Source organism: Adiantum capillus-veneris, chromosome 14 (assembly GCF_014529385.1).
Source record: "Adiantum capillus-veneris isolate H3 chromosome 14, ASM1452938v2, whole genome shotgun sequence".
NCBI classification, from domain to species: Eukaryota; Viridiplantae; Streptophyta; class Polypodiopsida; order Polypodiales; family Pteridaceae; genus Adiantum; species Adiantum capillus-veneris.
The window spans coordinates 40,036,760-40,057,689 of NC_140944.1; the positions used below are offsets into that span (position 1 = coordinate 40,036,760).

The 20,930-nt window shown below is 44.7% G+C and overlaps 1 protein-coding gene across 2 annotated transcripts in view; it reads right to left on the reverse strand.

The window, feature by feature from the left end:
* Window positions 1-20,930, reverse strand: part of LOC147442243 (uncharacterized) — a 115,425-nt gene that overhangs the window by 48,570 nt on the left and 45,925 nt on the right. Inside the window, exons 6-10 of one of the 2 annotated variants that reach the window (XM_086528480.1) lie at window positions 13,700-13,762; window positions 13,529-13,615; window positions 13,369-13,455; window positions 13,182-13,256; window positions 13,044-13,093 (exon numbers count right to left, since the gene is read on the reverse strand). In XM_086528480.1, the coding sequence (XP_086384606.1) occupies window positions 13,044-13,093; window positions 13,182-13,256; window positions 13,369-13,455; window positions 13,529-13,615; window positions 13,700-13,762 (362 nt within the window). The remainder of the gene's footprint in view (window positions 1-13,043; window positions 13,094-13,181; window positions 13,257-13,368; window positions 13,456-13,528; window positions 13,616-13,699; window positions 13,763-20,930) is intronic. The other variant, XM_086528481.1, reaches the window with a different exon arrangement.

Consider the following 20,930-nt stretch of genomic DNA (forward strand, 5'->3'; position numbering starts at 1 on the left):
GTAATGGTGTTTAACACCACGGCGCACTGGGTAAAAAGGTCCGCCCCTACTTTTACATATGCTCGAGAGACTGTGGAGTATGCAGATACATACACTTATCTTGGGTCGGTTTTCAATGGTCCTGTATTTTCCCTGAGGCGTGCAACAGATAAACGATTGACCAAAGCCATCATTGGGGAGACTTGAGAGGATATGTTTGCAAGTTCAGTTCCAGGAACCTCGGACAAAGCTTTGGCTCTTTGACACTTTGGTCACTTTGGCCATGCTGTACGGAGTGGAGATATGGGGCCCCTCAATTGATCATCATAGCAGAGCTGGCAGTACTGATGCATGGAGATGCATGGAGAAGCCCTTGGTGTCTATGATTTCTCGGATGATTAGGGCCAAGGCCTCAGTACCACATGACATTATTAGGGCGGAGCTTGCTGCTCCTCCATTGGTAGTGGAGGCACTCACTCGATCAGTTTCATTTATGGATAGCACTTGGGCTATCCCTAGAGAAAGATATGCTCGATTAGCACTAAAGTCTTCGCGACAACTGGCATTGTAGGGAGATAGATCATGTTGGTATGCAAAGATGCCATCTTGGTTTCAATTACGTGGCTTTAGTATGGATCAGCTACCCCCATTTCAGTACTCTTTGGATGCACCCTCCATCTCCCTCACTAGGGCAGAGATTACCAGGCTCATTAAACAAGACTTCATTCAACTGGATACAAAGAGGACATGGATACAACCTACACGAGCTAGGTACAAAGATGACTGTCTATAGAGAGAATCTTCTCCAACTCACGGAAGATGGTTTTGTGATTAGACTCGGATACATGGACATTCATCTATCCCACGGGATACGATGTGCTATTGGTCAAATACGCACATCCTCTCATCAGCTAGAGATCGAGACAGGCAGATTTAGAGGAGTACCCGCTGAGTCCAAGATTTGCTAGGTGTGCCAAATAGAGCCAGAGACAGAGCTACATTACATATGTCACTGCCCAGCATACTATGAAATACAAGGCCGCTTTCACTGTCTATTCAGAGAGGGTTTTGGGCCACTTTTTAGAGTAATGAGATATAAGTATCAGAGATGCCTCGGATTATACTTACTGGAGATTCGCAAACACAGAGAGGACCTCTAGAAGAGGGCCACAATGAGAGAGATCCAGCAACAGCGGAAAATTACAGATTTCTTTCAGTCATAGACACAGGAGTCCGAGCAGCCCCAACAACATAACAACACCAAAGGCATACTGCTTGATCGGGCGATAGAGTTGGGGCGGTCCCGTCGCCCATGGATGAGGGGGCCCTCTCGACATCGACGCAGATTGCGACAAAGGATCCATACCATACTAGCGCAACATAGGAGCCATCCCGACAGAGTGCCTACCTTGAACCTCTATAGCCTTTTGGATACTGATGTATATGTATATGATGCCTCGACTGTTAGAGAGATCCATCGTATCAACTCACCCTTTGTATTCCCTTTGTATCAGCTTTCACCCCACCCTACCCACTATTTTCTTTTCAGTTCTTTGTACTTTTTGTACCCAGACTTGGTATTAGATTCACCACATGTAACCGTTTAGTCTCAGAGGTCATTTTGGCCTTTTGAAGACGTTAATATTACATTTCATTTCATTTTCGTTTCTCACACACACACAACACTTTTTCTCAGAATTTCATTCTCTCTGTTTTTGATCCATTGCACAATCTCTCATAAAGTAAAGGGGGGCTCTCTCTCCCCTTCATTAAAAGGAACCTTGGGCACGAACTGAGCACTCATCCTAAGCATACACCATCATTCACTTCCGCACAACATTACATTGGTATCAGAGCTCTTTGGCAGTGTTTGGTATCATCACTCAAAGAAAGAATCATAAATAATGACAAAATTTGTTTTTGCTTGTTATGATCGCACGTATCCAAAGATCACTTGGGTGTGTCGATCCCTAATCTGTGTTTTTGAAGAGTGTCACGTGACCCAGTAAAGAAGGGCTTGTCCAGCCTCCCCTCGTTCCTCTTTTCCAATCATTAAGAGCGGACCTTGCACTTAGCGGAAGGCCAATCGACGTTAGGTGGGAAAAAGCAACCTTGGTGTGACCGCAAGGCCGCAAAGGGGTGCACCCATAGGAAGGAGTTGAGCTTGGGTAAGAGAAAATCCTTCTTAAACACAGATTACAAGCAGTACCAAGTACCAAGATCCCCAAGTACCCCTAGTACTCAAGTGTCCAAGTACTCAATGCATGGTCATCACCATAAGCGGAATGGATACTTTATGTGAAGGTAATGAGAGTGGAATTGGAGAAGAAGAAGTCGCTACACCAGGAGGATTGTTCCACGATCCTCTCTCATCCCCATCTACGCCACGGAGTGCACCAAACCCTATGGAGACTTTGGGTAAGTCTATGATGGAGATGATGCTACAACAAGATGCTCAATGAGTCGACATGGACAAAGAACATGAAGAACGCAGGGCGGTTGTGGAGCTCGAGCGTGAGCAAGCCCGCGAAGCTCAACGCATAGCGGCTGAAGAAAAGAGGCCAGCATGGAGATCGAGCATGAGCAAGCACGTGAGCTCAACGCATAGTGGCTAAAGAAAAGAGGGCAACTATGGAGCTCGAGCATGAGCAAGCACATGAAGCTCAACGCATAGCGGCCGAAGAAAAGCGAGCGGCTATGGAGTTAGAGCAAGAGGTGCAACGGGACCAACGCATGAAAGAGTTGGTCCTACACGTACTATCCCCAAAGAGCGAGCCACTCAGGGAGGCCGGCAAGTCATCGCGTAGCACAGGTCGAGACGACGACTCCAACAATCCAGTCACTGAGAAGTTGACGTTCAGTAAGTATGATGTAAGATGGATGCTTCCGTGATTCATTCTTGGTTGCATCAATTTAATGCTTACTTTGTGACTAACAAGAAGACCAGCAACATTAAAGTTTTGATTGCTGCCATGTATCTAGCGGGTGATGCCATTCATTGGTATCAAGCTTGGCAGGAGTCAAAATTGCTTGAGCATGCCACGGACGACGTTCTCCTATATCTCAGTTGGGTCGTGTCACAAACTGCTGACGTGTTAAGTCACTGAAGAACGGAGCCAACTTCCAGATCCCGGCCGAGGGGCCTAAACCCTAAACGAAGAAGCAAAAGCAGCAGAAGAAGTTTTACCCACTTTCAAAGTCTTGCCGAATGTCCTATTTTTAAAGAAGAGTTCCCACCAAATTTATGGGACTGATGGGGCCCAAGGGACCTAAAGGCATTAAAATAAAGCAGAACCGCACACGCACACTCACAATCTCTTGCGTCACAGTTGTACGGACAAATTTTCGCAATTCACACTAGTTGTGCTGACATGCCAACAAGTACGGAATTCCGCGTTTTACGCTTGATGTGCTGACGTGGCACCTGTACGGATTTCCACAAAACGCACTAGCAACTTTGGGTGCTAGTGCTTTTGGGGCCAGATGATTTTGAGTTTGAAGCTTTTCATGTAAACTACTTTTCATAGGCCAAGGGCCTTCAAATATGTGCAGAGGACTCGGTCTCTGGCACTCTTCTGGGTGAAGGTGCAGAGCGTCAGTGCCGGCATTGTACCGAGTTCAAGTAATATAAAGAAATACCAAAAGGGGCGCCAAGGTTTGCGGCCAGTGCTCTCTTGGGGTGAAATCCGCCACTCTACGTCTCGTGAGTCGTGCACTCTCTCTCTCTCTCTTTCAATTCAGTGTTATTTGAGGTGCTAAAAGTGTTTAGTCTGTTCTTTTTTGGTGGCACATGGTGCTCCCATCTCGTGACAGGTCGACTTCCAAGACAAGCTCAAGGCTCGCTTTATGCCACCGTAGTACCTTAATCGGTTAAAAGAAGATTGGCACGACCTTAAGCAACATGACACTCCAGTTATGTCTTTTACTAACCGTATTTTGCAGATTGGCGTTCAATTGCGTAAATCAGATGAGGATCGCAAGGAGGCTTTCCGTTTTGGGTTGGACGAGTACACCAAGTTTGATGTGCAAGTCTTCAACCCTACGGACTACAACGCCGTAGTGGCGATAGCTCTCGCACAAGAAATGAAGCACAACAAAGGTAATCTAAGGAGAATAACTCATCTCAAGGGACCTCGCAGAACCCTCAAACCCCAACAGAATGGTAAGAACCATGGTAAGCATAACGGTAATTCTTCTTCTTCTCAATCTTCCTCTACACCTAAAGCACAACACTCTCACGATGATAATAAAGGAAAGGCTAAAACTCAGGAAACCCCTAAGTTGACGCTTGATGAAAAATCTGCTCAAGGAATAGTAGGAGATTGGTTAAGTCTTGAAGAACGAACTGAGTGTGGAAAGGAAGGAAGATGTTTTGAATATCACACCAAAGGTCACAAGAAAAGAGATTGTCTTGAGAAAGCACCCAAAGAACCCACAGAGTCCAAATGTTTTGTTAATACAATCAATGAGACCACTAAGGTGTCCCAAGTTTCTAATGATCATGTAGATGAGTCTCTCATGTAGTGTTATGGTCATGTGAATAGTCAACACATTGTGATCTTGTTTGATTCTCGTAGTATGCATAATGTGATTAGTGACTCTCTCGTGAAGAGCGCAAGCTTAGAAGCTCTTCCAATAGATCCCATTGTGATCTCTGGATTTGCTCCTTGCATGCACTCCTCATTCACGCATAAATGTCCTAATATGACAATCTTAGTTCAAAATGTCGGTTTTCGTCGCAAGTTTGTGGTTTCTCCTCTCAAAGGATGTGATATGATTTTTGGCATCAAGTGGTTTAAAGATTATAATTCACGAGTTAGTTGGAAAGAGAACACTCTCTCTCTCTCAGTCAAAGGTGCCGCTCACGTGGTTCTTCGCTGTGACAAGAACATTCCGTCCATGTCATTAATCTCTCACTCTCATGTTTTGCAAGAGGATAACACACACAGTCTCATAGTCTATCTCAGTACACAGTCCCACATTGCAGAAACGAGTCACCTAGTGCATGAAAAGGAACCTCTCAATCATTCATTCTCCTAAGCACGACACACATTTTGCGCATGATAGAGATTTGATTGTTTGTCAGGATCATCAAGCCTCCAAGTTGCTCCAATCTGTACCGAGTTTCTGTACCGAGTACACCTTGGAGTGATTGTCAAGCTAGATGGTTTCAATCTTGTGAGAGATTTGGTGGTTTGATTGATTGTGTTCCTAGTAAAAATAACCCAATTGCAGATACGATCAGTCACACAGGACAGATCTTGACTCTTGAGTCGAGATCCACAATACCCATTCAGGAAGTATCTTTTGTTCGCATGAATAGTCAGTATGCATTGTCCGAGTCTCTCATTCGTGACGGTCTCTTGTATTTTTGTCACTGTCTTTGTGTGTTACCTTTTCATAGGGAAGACATATTGCACGATGCAGATGATTCACTCACAGATGAGCACAAACACATAAACGACAGTTTAGAAAAGATAGGAAGTTTGCATTCAAGGAAAATACAATGTTTCACGATTGTCAGTCATGTCAATCATTTTTGCATGCCCCTTCCTTGGCAAGACCCAGTCACAGTAAAAGCACTAGCACGATTTTCCATCAAGCATCAGTATTCTCTTTGTGGTTTGCTATTGTTGATAGTTTTAAGTTGAAAAGTCAAATTTAAATCGCATTTTTGGCATGTACTTGGTGAAAGGTTTGACACACCATCACATTTTTCATCTACATTCCATCCGTAGTCACTTAGGAAGAATAGTCTTTTTCCAGTCACTCGACAAGTAATGGATGTGTCTATGATATTGTGTTTGAAGTGGTTTCAAGGAAATCCCCTAGAGGAGATTCTTGATGAAGATGAACCCGAGATCCTAGACGACATGGAGCCAAAGCAGATTATTCTGCATCGCTTTCGTGGCAGCCTAGAGAAGCAGGCATTGTAGACCTTCTTGAAGTTCAAGTATCACCAGACCCACACAGCAACGTGGGCCGGATCTTTGCAGACTCCCAAGAGTTGGCGGACTATACTCGCACCATACAGCTCAGTACCAGTACCTCACCTTGAAAAGGGGAGGGATGTCACATGCACATCTAACCCTACGTGCAAGTGGACAAGCTGTAACTCCTATTTCTAGGGTTTAGGTTAGCCTAGGAAGTGTTATGGCACCCTTGTGAGCCTGTACACAGGATGTGCATGCCCACGCACTTAGAGTAATTGCATACCCTCTCATTGCACAAGCCATTAGTACCCTAGCAGAAGCATTTAACACAGCATAAGCAAGTCAACCGAATATGAACCACCTCTTGTGCGCGCGTGAACCAACTCTTATAAGGCCTTAAACATTAATGAGTGACTTTTCATCTTCCAAATCGTGGGGGCTAAATAGAATTGCTCGACCCAGCATTTTACACCTATATATGCAGTCCTATGGGCGCTAGGAGAAGGCAGAAGAGGCAGGAGAAGAAGCAGTACCCACAGCAAATCCTCTTCTCAGCCTTACCCAGCAGTTCCAGCCATAGTAACAGGGGACGCCCTTTTTCGGGCTTCCCGTCCCCACTTGCCGTCCCGCTCTCCTTTTTACACTAAAAATCCATTTCAGCCCCGTCCCCCGTTCCCCCATCCCGGAATGCGTCCCTTGTGACTATGGTTCCAGCGTGTTCCCATCTGCAATCTGGTGTTTTTCAGCCACCAGCCTCAGCCTTTTACCATACAGCCCTTTTCCATCGCAGATCAGCATCGACGACAGATTTCAGCCATCATCATCTTCAGAATTCAGTTTTCAGCCCTCGGATCCTCAGAGTTTCAGATTTCAGCCAGCATCTACTTCAGCGTTTTCAGTTTTTCAGCCCATCGCCGTCCCAACGATAGCGGATCAGCCCATAGCGTCATCGCACTCGCAGATTCCCCCAAGTACCCTTAGCATCTCCAGCATTTAGCCACAGCCTTGCAGCACCTCATCCTTTCCAAGTATCAGCATCGTCGTCGTCATCAAGCATCGCAGCCTGTAGAACCGTTGGTTCAGACTTTGTGCAATCTAAGGCAAATACCTCTCTAGCAAGAGAGAGGGGGGTCCCTGGAGGGGGGCCCTTCGAGGGAGAGTTGGGACCCCATCTGGTGTCTCTCTCTCTCTCTCTCTCTCTCGAGGGGGGTCCCTGGAGGGGGGCCCTTCGAGGGAGAGTTGGGACCCCATCTGGTGTCTCTCTCTCTCTCTCTCTCTCTCTCTCTCTCTCTCTCTCTCTCTCTCTCTCTCTCTCTCTCTCTCTCTCTCTCTCTCTCTCTCTCAGTTTTCATTCGCTCTAGTTCAGGTCCATTGCACAATCTCTCATAAAGTGAAGGGGGGACTCTCCCTCCCCTTCATTAAAAGGAACCTTTGGCACGAACTGAGCACTCGTCCTGACCATCATTCTCTTCCGCACAACATTACATTGGTATCAGACCTCTTTGGCAGTGTACGGTATCACCTCTTTTTTTATTTTTTGGTGTGTGTGTTGGGGGGGGGGGGGGGGGGGGGGGGGGGGGGGGGGGCGGCGGGGGGCGGGAATGCAATGTTATATTAATGTCTTCTAAAGGCCATAATGACCTATGAGACCAAAGAGTTACATCATGATGAATCTGATACAAGGTCTGGATGAAAAGAAATAAATTAACTAAACAAAAACACTAGTGGAGCAGTATCAAGAGCCTGATACATATACAAGAAGTGGGTGATACATATACAAGAAGTGGGTGTGTATCTCAAGAAACAGATGAAAAAGGTGAATATGTGTATCAAAATTCCGATATGGCTCGCATCGGTCGGTGCATGATCGTGTCAATGTTTTCCATGGTGAGAGTCTACACGGGGCTCCCATGTCTCGCCAATATAGATCTGATCCTCCACTGCAACCTTCTTCGTCAATGGAAGCATCCCCTCATCTTGCACCTCCTAAGATCTCCCCAGCTCTGTTGCTCGATCACTTAGTATACCTCTGGTAGTGATATGTCATGTATCCCTCCTCTTTGGCTGGTCTCGTCTCTGCTCCATCTCTGGATGGAAGAACACTATCACAAAGTGATGATGTGGCATGGCCTAAAGGACAAGAGCCCGGACACAAGGAGCCTAAACTCAGTGAAATGAACCAGACAAAGTTGTTCCAACTTATAGGTTCCTATCGAGGGGCTCACATGGAACCCAGCCCAGGGGCCCAAAACCTCTAAAGAAAAAGCAAAGGACCCAAATTTGTGTAGAGATGATGATGTGGCACTGTTGTACGGCCTCTCCGCGTTTTAAGGTAACTGTTGATGTGGCACGGTACGGATTGCTGCATTTTATGCCGAGGCCAAGAGACGCTAGGTTTTGGGGACTACTGCTTTCGGGACTCATTGCTTCTCATGTAACTGCTTTTGGATAGGCCAAGGGACTTTATAAGTGTGCCCAGGGCCTTACTCTTGGCAGATTAGCTTTGGAGCATCGCGGGAGAGAGAGAGAGAGAGAGAGGAGCCTCGGACATTGTACACGTGAAGCATAATAATAAAGAAATACCAAGAAGGGGCGCTACTCTTTGGGGCGAATGCAACTGGGCGCGGAACTATGTTGTGCCGTGTCGACTCTCCTCTTCTCTCTTCGTCTATTTTCAACTTTAGTTCAGTTGTTTCCAGTTTCTCTCATGTGTGTTGCTGTAGATCTTACCCTTGGGGTGTCCAAGTCTATTATAGTGGTATCAAAGCTCATAAGATTCTTCTTGTACAAAGAATAATCCCTTTTCTCGCAACACACATGGATTCCGAGAGTGAATTTTGCAAGGAGAAGACGGTTATACCTACTCGCTTGAGTGAGGAAACCAACGGAGGATCTAGTGCAAGTCGAACTTCTTCCGAGGAACGCAAACTTCGGTTGCATTGTCAGAGGTCTGTAGGACAGGAAGACTTCCTACATTTTGTCTCTGGAGAGGTGTGATGTCCTTTTGGGAATCCCCTAGTACCACAAGAACGGCATCGACAGACAAAATCCCCACGCAACGGATGACTTTCCTAGTGCATACGGACACTTTACAAAACTTGGCAAGAATCTGCAGCACACTGAATTCTTTGTTTTCTTCCTTGAAATTGTGTCAGATCACTTATTTAACAATCCCCTCGCTTCCCCGAAGCTCCTAGGGGTATTAGAGACTGATTAGGGCCAAAACCCTAAACCTACAAATTTACAAAGCAAGCTGCAATTTCCTAATTTGGACTCTCTTTTGCGAGCCGAACGCATCCGTAGCAATCCTTCGTACTCTCGCACTTGTTGGGCTACTTGCCCTTTGAATCGGACGAGATTTCTTGCAAGAAATCTCTCCGAATTCACTTGTACCTGCGAGGAATTTATCAATTAGCTCATCCAGTACCTGGACAAGAGGTTCTTGCCTCGGCATATGCGCATGAACCCACATAAATGTATATACAGATGAGTAGTCTTCGAGCGGGACATCACGATTCTGTATTCAAAAGGGGAGAGAGGTGCGCGAGAGCGGAATCATCACGCTACATAGTTCAAGGGAGAAGGCAAGCTTTCCATTAACGCTTCATCACCTACACCAACTACTCACACACACTCTGTAGGTCACAATATGAAGCAAATCAGCCCTCTCTCTCAATTTGGGCGTCCCCTCTTCACCTGGACTTGGCAAACTGCTCTGTAGCCGCCAAGTGTCCACTTTGCCTCTTGAGTTAATTTCCTAGTACCCACCGACTTATAAGTGTAGCGACGGGCCTAAATGACTTTGAACTGAGCCTAGACACCCTTTCACGGCCCAGATCCCAATGCCGAGTGGCGAGATCTTGTGGCGACCTGCCCTTCGTGACTGCAGGTGAAACTCTCGGCCGTCGGTCGTTTCACACTGGGAAGGATTCAATGAGAAGGATTCTCTGCCCTACCACCCATTATATAGGTCCTTGGCCATCCATGCTTAGTATCCCTTGTCCACAACTAGCAGTCAGTCCTTAGCCTCGGTCCTCGACCCCCCTTGGGTTTACCCTAGGCATTTATATTACTCCCCCCTTGGAGAAGCATTTTCATCTTCGAAAACACAAGTGGTGATATCTTCATAAGAACACTAATGTTTTCCACAGTGGCATCCTTCATGGATCTAGCTGTACGTTTGACCGGAACACGGCTCAGCAGGAGGTTCAATGAAACCAAGAGTAACATCTTCATTTTCCACATTGTTGTCTCTTTGCAACCGTCTTGTGTAATCGGCTCATATATAACATTAAAAACTCCATTTAGACCCCACAGGAACATACTAAACGAGTTATAACAACAAAGATGTACCCCAAAGAGTACCTCTTTTCACTTTCCATGAAAGTAACTGGCTGACGTAAATCGTGAGCAAAGTATAAGTCCTTGCTTGTTATCAATTTTCATCAGAAAATAACCCCACCGTAACTAGTGTTCAAGGTTGAGAACCAGACTTAAACATGAAGGGACTAAACAGAGTCACAAACATGCTTTACCTTATGGTAAACAAACTCCAACTAGAGCGATACATGCTTGCTAATTGAATTGCTTGGTGCTAACGTACACGCTTCGTATATCCTTTAGCACAAGATAACACTTGTAATCTGCCTATCCTCTTTGGATAACTGACAATATTGAGATGTGTTTTCCCTTGGTTTACAGACAGTTGTTGGAATCACGACGTCGTACAACATTGCTAAGGAATCAACAATGTCTTAAATAACCATCTTGGTTAACTTGAAAGATCCACAAGCACCCAAACCGAGCCATGACCTCTATTGGTGATTGGTATATCCAATAGTAATCTCATAGAGATACTAGTAACACATAGAGTGCAAAATGCTTCATAAGCAACTTATGTGATGAATATGCATGCCGTTCCAAACCAACCTTTTCTAAGCACTAGGACCTATAACACCTAGTGTTCATGCATTTAGCAAAAACAGATCCAAAGCTGCATATCCATGATCATAATTGTCAATACCTATGGCGAATGTGATGCTCCTAACACACATGAAAGAGGCGTGCAAATAGTTCTGAAAAGAAACTAAATAATTTCTACTGTAATCATTTGCAAGCCTTACTGAAACGTTTGAACCATAATAGAAGGTGAAACATAAGTCACTTCTAGGTACAAACAATGAAACTTTTTCATTAACAACACATAGCCTTGCTATTAGAATAAACAACAACCATCTGTTAGAGTTGTTTAACAACAGTTGTGACTTAACAAGTGGTTCTAAGTATCCGACAATTTCTGGCCATTGAAATTGTTCAGATACGTCGTGTTGAAAATGGTCTAGAAAACGAACTCGACCAACATCTAAGGACTTTATCGCGACACATAATTAATATGACAGGCGCAAATGTCAGTCCTAGAGAGTCATATTCTCAAGATGTGGAATATGTCTCAAAAAGAATTTCTGAAAAAAGAACATCCTTCAAGTACGAGATGTACTTTGTGTGTAGAGATAATTGTAAACACTCTGCTACATGAGTGAGAGGGACCCTCATTATCTTTACTTCACAGTAGCTAAATTGAACTCCTTGATTTCCAAGACCATGTTGTATCCATTGTGACAACATGTGCCAAAGAAAACCCTACATATAGGTCCATAACTGCATAATGCAGAAATGTATGTTGAACACTACGGTCCAAAATACATTGCTTTTACATTACCTTGTCATGTCTCTCAAAGAGGCAAATGAATGAAAACATAGAAGTTTATACATTCTACTTGGAAAAGTTAAGAAAATCATATTCAAAAAAGAAACAAAACCAACTCAGATGCGTACCTGGAGGTTAAACATAGTGTTCACTTACTTGTAGACAAAGGCACCTGCCCAAATTTCCCGCTTGAAAAGGCCTAGGAACACTAATTGAAAATTACTGAAATTCAAGTAGTATTGCACATATAACCCTGAGTGTTGCCTTTGCAATCCAAATCCCTTGGTTAAAATCTACATTGTTCAATCCCTTAGTTAGACGTTGCAGAGGAAACTGCTCAACTAGCAACCAATAGTAATTGAAGTCAATATTGGAAGTTGAAATTGTCCACTACCCCTTGGCAGCTTGTGAACTTCTTTCCTTGAAAGTGCAAGTGTGAAAGTGAAGGTTCCAAGAATTGACCATCAATGCTTAATAAGTGATTTAGTAATCACGAGCTGGGTCTTATCCCAAAACTGTACTCATATAGACACTCTCAATGCTATAGATAAAATAGAAGATCCACTCAAGTTGGAATCGTATTCACAATTAGATCTTTTCTAGACCCGAAAATCCATAATTTCGGGTTTTTGTGAACAGCCGTGCTGTCTGAAATGCTTGCTTCATCTATACACCTTGGAAGAGATAAGCCTTTACGAGTTTAAGACTTTCAAAAACTCAACGTGAAGCATGTAGTGTTAAAATAACACCCAAAACATCAATAATGGCAAGACTCTTGCTTGTCCATTAGAATCGATGGGTACTCAACTGGATAGAATTGTTCAATCTTGAAAGTAATCACACTGATGGATTACAAACAAATGGCTCTTAGCCATTTGAAAATAGGTGGCTCTTAGCCCTTCGAAAACAGAAGGCTCTTAGCTCTTCCTATTACCATATCGACATTGAAAGATTTTAGGAAAATCATGCCTAATTTCACTTTTTCCGCAAAGAGAGAGAGAGAGAGAGAGAGAGAGAGAGAATATGATCAGTGCTAACCTACAGTAAGGCAGACCTGATTGCATCAAATTAGTTAGTAATCTGACCTAATCAATAACAAGGCTAACCATTATAGACTTCCAAAGCAATTATATTGATGCAATGCAGATCGTCGTGCAGTCACAACCAATCACAGGAAAAATGTACATGAATCCATGTCATTTCAGCATTAGTATGCAGTCCTGTATGCCATAATGCTCCTAAAATGCCAGTGAAGATTCTCAAATTAGCTGTAAATTTTGGTAAAAAGAAGTGTATCCTCAAACATGCAGCACCAACAGAAACATCCGAGCAAAATGTCGTAGATTCATAAGTTTCTTCTGAATTTGTTGATCCGAAAGACAAAAATGGCCATATATCATACTAAATTTCAATTGAAAACTTACGGAGGCAATGTGTCTTCAGCCGCATTTAAATAGCTTACATTTTTAACTGCCTGCATTCAGTTTGTCAGTGCAGCAGTCAATAACAACCCAAATTTACTGTCTGCAGCAAAGCATGTTTAAAAGCATGAAGTTGGACACCTTATACAGAAGGATGTTATTAGTTCGCAAAACTGACGTTGCAAATTTTTCAAGCTCCAATGCTTTCAAATTTAACTACAGATCAAAGAAAAGAAGATCTGTTCTTCAGAGGTCTGAACAAATAAGTAATCTTGATCGATTTATTTTCAGAAAAAGCAAGTAAATGCCATGAAAAAAGTTGGTGCACCATGGCAGTTTTGGGGATATATGTCAAGTTGATGATCAGGGCACCAAGCTCCTCAGGCACATTGTCATCATGCTCTGACAGAAATGACTGCCTTTAAGAAATGCATGTCAGAACATGATAAGCATGCTGCTTCGCAAGATTATGACAATAATTAACATACCTCTATAAGAATGGACAGGAGGTTAGATTCTGAAATCTTGAGGCGCAGGTCAAAGTCTCTTGACAAGTTGTAAAGTATACCAGACACCTGATATGAAAGAGCTGTTCATTGATAAGCATTCCATTAACACTTTCAGATGACCAATGGAAACTGAGATATGGATCGTCGCACCAAATGCTCAAACTTCTTCTTTTGCACTAATACCTTGAAACTATGCAAAATTCCAGAGTTCACCTGAAGCCAAAAAAGAACCAAAACAGTTGGAATGATAGAAAAGTCTCTATGTCAAAATAATGTGGCTACCCTTTTGCAGATAGCCACCCATCACGAGTTACAATATTGCAAGTAGTAATTTTAATCACGTCACTTGCGAAAACACACAGTTCACATTGACTATTAACCTGAGTAGGGCTCCTCAACCCAAGCATATCAAGGTTGGACTCGCACTTAGAAAGATAAATTTGTGAGCATAAACTAAATCTTCTAAAATGGACAATCACAATTAACAAGATGGCTTTACCATCAAAGCACATGGGAATTCTCACATTGGACTCGTCTAACTTTCAATTGATACCCATCCTACAAACCACTGAAATTTAAGAGGTTTGTAGAGTTTTCTGGGTTTTCTGAGTTTTCTGCAATATTTTATTCTAGAGAGGAAGTTCTCGCTACAAAAAATTTGTCAGGACACTCGGCATATAGCTCCATAAGAACTATCAAAGGTGCAGTGGAAAAGGGTGAATCGCATGGTGATCTTGTCTGCAACCGCGAGCAAACCTCCTCTCAAGACCACGCAGCCAATGGATCTCAAATCTGTTGCGACAAATCTCCTCGTAGACACTCCTACCATACACCGAACAGGCAAGGGTTGTAGGGTGTCAACACAAAGAGAGAAGGAAGCGCTAGCAGGAGAGAGAGAGAGAGAGAGAGAGAGAGAGAGAGAGAGAGAGAGAGAGAGACCTGGCAATTTTGCTTCTCGCAGCCAGCGCTGGCCCTTTTGGGCACTTTCCTCGCCGGAAATCCCCTCTCTACCACCTGATTTTCAGCCAGCAATTTGCGTTTTTGGCAAATCTGCATTTTTAGGGCTGAACTGCCTGCGATTTCAGGACAGCGGGGCAGCGTTTTGCAAGAGAGGGGGAGAGCTAGCCACACCCATCTGGATCCTCCCTTCCTACCCGGCTTATCATCCCGTGCCTTGCCGGCGACAATCCTCTTCAATCCTTCAGATTTCAGCCATAAACACCTGCTGTTTTCTCTGTTTACAACCCATCAGGGGCAATGACTTTGATTCCCCACCCTCCCTAGACCATCTACACCGTTCCAGACCCTGCAGGGAGCGTACGAGCACGCTGAAAATCGCTGGACAGCAGCGTTTTCACCACCTCCCAGTTGTGTTTTTGCGTGGACGGCAGCCTCTTGGATTGTGTTTTTTACAGAGGATGGAGTTACCTCCTTCCAGGACACCATCCGGTGGTGGTCCGTGCGGTCCCTCAGTGACTGCTGCAGTACACGGTATCTTCGACATCGGCTTGATCATCGACGGGCGTACGGTCCTTGGGAGATCCATTCATTCCAGCCATCATTCAGCGGTTGCGCACTCCAGAGGGGGTGGTGACTTGTAGTTTGCTATGGACACACCTATGCAGTCATTAGAGGAGTTCACACGAGATATGGCCATGCTCATGGCATATGGGATTCCAACATTCCCAGAGAAGACACCACCATCTTGGGTGGACAAACACTTGCCACTTGCCCTCGACACGTCAGATCACTTGCTTACACAGGAGCATCTACATGGACTTAGGGAGAGGATCTTGGATCTCTTCTTGGACATGTTCATTGCTTGGATCTATAGACTGGAGTGGGACTTCAGTGCTTTGGACTCTCTTGGAGAGTTTACCAGCAAGATGCGGGAGATCAAGCATTACGCGACTACATCCGAAGTCACCCGGAGCTTGGCTTGGATGAGAGTGCAGTAACCAGTTGCTCTTCTACACTCCTGATCATTTCGATTGCTACCTTTACAGTTGCTTACACTCACCCTCGATAACCTTACAGCAGACTTATCCCCCGACCTGGGCAGTAGGCCACTCCCAGCTCATTCACATTTAGAGTCACACCGAGATGCGGTTTGGTGGCGTTGTTGACGCGGATTTTGTTATGTTTGACACAGGAGGATTGGAGGCAGGAGATACACGCAAGACGGCGCAGACAAATTGGTCAGGCCTTTCCTCTTCTTAGAGATTTTTCACAGTGCAGACTCCTCAGTCTGGCTTCCCTTCTTCATACAAGATGATTATGGTGCAAACAGCTTGGTCTGACCGCACCTCTTCTTAGAGGCCCTTTGGTCCATGCAGTCTATCGATGACTGCTGGAGCTTACAGTAGCTTCTACAATGCAGACTATTTAGTCTGGCTTTCCTTGGTTCGGAGGACGTTTACGATGCAGATTGCTACATCTAGCCTTCTTGGAGTTTTACACAGCTTAGCCACCTGGCCACACTGGGTTACAGGTTCATGCATTGACAGGCTTCCGGTCATTCTCATGAAGGTTCTTGGGCTTCCCCATTTTCTCTAGACTGTTTTGACTACAGACACCACAAATCCTATTGGACAGGACACTTGCAAGTCTATTGGCACTTCCTTTACGACAAGGATTTGTTTTTCAGACTCAATTCGGGACCTTCACACAATATCTTGACCCTGTATGTGCGGAGTACAGCAGTTTGCTACATTGCTCGTGACAGCACTTTACCATGGACATCTCTCCGAGGTTGGGATAGCCCAGACTGCTCCAGACATCACAGCAAACATCTTCATCATTTGCCTCACATCTTCGGCTTCATGCGGTTTGTTCAGCATCAAGTGCTAAGAGGGGGTGTTAGATTTACACATCCACTACTTTACAGGTCTAGGGCATACCTGTACGGCTAGTGTGCCTCCGAGCTGGCCACCCATAGCATATACATATAGGCTGCACTTTTGTCCGGTTGCCCAGGTTTGGAGCAGCGACCTGCCCAGTATGGGCTCTCTTTGACACCTATATATGGAGCCAGGGGGATATCCATTTCATACGTTGTATTTGCAGGTCTTGTGGTTAATGGGGGACTAATCACCCTCTCTCTCTCTCTCTCTCTCTCTCTCTCTCTCTCTCTCTCTCTCTCTCTCTCTCTCTCTCTCTCTCTCTGTGTGTGTGTGTGTGTGTGTGTGTGTGTGTGTGTGTGTGTGTGTGACCGATGCTGGATCTCTTGTGATTTAGCTACCCCAGCTAGCTGCTTTGCCCCGTTCACACCTAGCAGTCCAAGATTCCATAGTATATTTGTTTTGTCATTTTGTTACTTTGACTATGTATCAAATCCACCACATTGTAACTTTTTGGTCTCATAGGTCACTTTGGCCTTTTGAAGACATTAATATAACATGTCATTTCATTTCTCTCTCTCTCTCTCTCTCTCTCTCTCTCTCTCTCTCTCTCTCTCTCTCTCTCTCTCTCTCTCTCTCTCTCTCTCTCTCTGCGTGTGTGTGTGTGTGTGTGTGTGTGTGTGCAGCCTCCGTCGATGTTGTGGTTGCCCTCGTAGACATGGGCTTCTAGCTCTCTCGAGCTCAATGGCTCTGTCAACTAATATACCGCTGGTATAGGTGGACTCTGAAATCCATTGTGAAGCTTGCTCATCTGACTGCCAAGTCCCTCCTCTAGAGAAGCCAGTGATCTCCCTCTATGAACGTCTCCCACTGCCTAATCTCCTGAAGAGACTCTCCTGTGTCGACGCAGCTCTAGCAAAAGAAACCTCTGGCATCTCTGATCCTGCTATCTGATGACTCTAGCCAACGGTCCAAAGCCCTCTCTGAATAGGGAATGAAAGCGGCCCCGTATCTCATAGTATACCAGACAATGACAAATGTGATGTAACTGTCTCTGGCTCTATATGAAACAACTAGCAAATCCTGGCCTCTGTTGGTACTCTCCTAAATCTGCAAGTCTCAATCTCTAATAGACGCAATGATGTGCGCATCTGACCAATAGCACATCGTATCCTATGGGATAAATGAGTATCCATATAGGCCTATCTGATCACATATCCATCCTTTGTTAGTTGGAGAAGATGCTCTCTATAGAAAGCCATCTTTGTGTCCAACATGTGTCAGTTGTATCCATGTGCTCCTGGTATCTAGCTGAATCAGATCCTGACGTATGACTAGTGATCTCTGTCCATGTAAGAGATAGTGAGGGTGCATTCAAGGAAAACAAGAATGGAGGCAGACTATCCATGTTGAAACACTGGTGCAAAAACGTTGGAGAAAGGAGAGAGAAAACATCAGGTGCAAGCTCTAGAGAGAGAATACACTACAGAGAAAGTGGCCCAAAACGTTGGAAGCTCTACTCACTAATGCTAACATGCCAAAAGTACCCCCCGCCGGGGGGGGGGGTGAAACAGGCCCGTAGGCCCGCATAGTCATAGGGGACGCCCATTTTTGGGCTTCCCATCCCCACTTTTCCGTCCCACTTGCCGTCCCGCCCTCTTTTTTACACTAAAATCCATTTAAGCCCCGTTCCCCGTCCCTTGACGCGTCCCTTGTGCCTATGCCGTAGCGCGGTAGACTTAGCTCTCACCCAAATATTTACATTGTTTAACTTTACTTCAACTTTATGACACAAAGAACTTCACAAAAAAACCTGTAATAGGAATTCAACACTTCAAACAAACCACGGCTTGGCAGCTAGAGCGCTCCCAAGCAGCAGCTAGAGCGCTCCCAAGCAGACGATGACATCACGTTGGCCCCAAAGACTGGCGTCCCTTTCTGTATTTCTTTCTTCTTAATGCGCTTGAGAAAAACCTATAAACTTCTGCAAGCTGTCCCACTTTTATCGGGATGAAATTCCCGCTACTCTAACCTGGTTTTGGCAGCATAACCACGGTAGAAGTCTCCACGGACAAAATCCCAAGAAAACAGTGACTTTCCACGCACTTTAGAGCACTTAACAAAACCTCGCGAGGAATTATAGCACGGTGAATTCTCTGTTTTTGGTCCCCAATTTGCACTAAAACACGTGTTCAGTGATTTGCCTAGCTTCCCCTAAGCTCCGAGGACCTATAGGCATCAAAACTGGCCAAAACCCTAAACCTGCAAAAAATTACAGCAAGCTGCAATTCTCTGTTTTGCGCACCGATTCACGTGCCGATCACTCCTGCGGGTAGCTGTCAAGCTCCCGCATCTGTAGGGTCACTTGCCCTTTGAATTAGACGAGATTCCCTGTGGGAAATCTCTCTAAATTGTCTTGTACACCGTGGCGTTCCGGAGGCTCCCCTGGCATTACCTTGCAGTTTAGGTAATGCCCTATCCTGCAAAAAAACACAGCAGACTATAATTCCCTATTTCACATCATTTTGAGCGGAGCACCACGTATACGCATGTCTCAGAAGCTCCTACACGCAATGCTGGCATGATGACATGGCAGATTGTGCATACAGTCCCGGATTTTGCGCTGGCAGGCTATACAGATTTTCGAAAATTGTGTTGACAGCTTTTGGACGCCAGCTTTTGGAGCAGTTGCTTTTGAGGTTGAAGCTTTTCATGTAAACTACTTTTCATAGGCCAAGGGCCTTTAAATATGTGCAAAGGGCTCAGTCTCTAGCACTCTTCCGAGTGAAGGTGCAGAGCGCGAGTACCGGCATAGTACCGAGTTAAAGCAATACAAAGAAATACCGAAAAGGGCGCAAAGGTTTGGGGCCAATGCTCTGTCGAGGTGGAACTCCGCCACTCTGCGTGTCATGTATCGTCTATCTCTTTCAATTCAGTTGTTATTTGAAGTGCTTAAAGTTTTTCAATCTATTCTTTTCCGTTGGCACGTGGTGCATGTCCAATGACAGTGGTATCAGAGCTTCAAGCGTGTGCTTTTCTAAAAGCATACCTATCCTACCAAAGAGTAGACAGAGCAAGATGGCGCTTCCAAGTTTCAAAGAGAAATTTATTAAAGAATCTTCGTGTCCCAACCTCGGACTTATTAGCCACTCCCACCCTTACTTCATCGCACATCGGACGCTCTTCCGTCTTCATCGCTCTGTCTTACATGGCATAAGCCATAAAGATCACTTGCAAAGAACGATCAAACTTTTTTTCAAGCTGCCATTTCCTCAGAGGCAGTGCCATGCAATGGTGGATGTCTATAGCTACAAAGCCGCACACTCCAAAGACTTGGCAAGCTTTCAAGAAAATTTTTGCCCGAAGTTATAAGGTTTCTGGCAGCTTTTGGCAAAGTGGGGTATCCTGAAATGCTTGCCATGGAAACCCTAGCAGAATACGACTTGAAATTTCTCGACATCTCTCATTAAGTGTCTCTTCCCAAGATAAAAACCTTGGAGGTCCGATGTGATTTCTATGGGACTACCATCGTCGCTACAGGAACGTTGTTTGTCGAGGCTTGTTTCGACTATTTGAAAGCTTATGGACCATGCCGCGGACGGCTACAACCTTATGGAAAAAATCTAACCCTAATCTTGATGCAAGTTTCAGGATGGAAAGCCAAGTGTCTTTTCGAGCTCGACTGATGTCAAGATTGCTTTTTAAGTTTGAGTTATGTTTGAGAACTTGTTTGGTGATCCTGTTTGGAATTTGTTTTGGATGGTATCTATTTTGAACCTATCTTGGTGCGGCCTTGAATTGTTTGACTCTGGTTTTAATACTGGTTTCAATGATTGGGAGTACTGAGAAATGATGTTTGAGAATGCTTGTTCATACTCATGGCCCGGACCCTTGTGGTTATTAGCGAGGGGAGTATTGAATGTTTGTTGAGAAGTGTTGTTTTTACTCATGGCCCGGACCCTTGTGGCAATACAGATGTGCCAACCAGTGAATAGTCCTTATTAGATGAGATACTTCGGGGAAACCAACGATCCACGATATCAAGAGTTCCGATCTGGAATGAGACTTCTTATTGGATAAGATACTTCTGGGAAACCAACGACCCAGGATATCAAGAGCTCCAATCTGGAATGAGACTCCTTATTGAATGATATTCTTTTGGAAAGCCAACGACCCAAGAAATCAAGAGCTCCAATTGGAATGAGAAAACTGATTGTCCCTCACAATGTCCCTCGGAATGACCCTCAAAAAATTTTGAGCTAACTTAAGTTGTTTTTGTAATTGCAGACGATTGCTTTCTTTCGAGAAGGGGGGATGTCACAAATTGCTGACAGTTCAAGCCATTGAAGAATGGAGCCAACCTGCAGATCCCTGGCCGAGGGGTCTAAACCCTAGAGGCAGCAGAAGAAGTTTTACCAAGGTCATTCTATTGCAATTTGTTCACTTTAGCAATCAAGATTTCCTCTTTACTTTAATAGATGTGTGTATGTGCACCTACGCATGAATCAATTTCCTTATTCTCGATCTTCGTGAAAAATTCA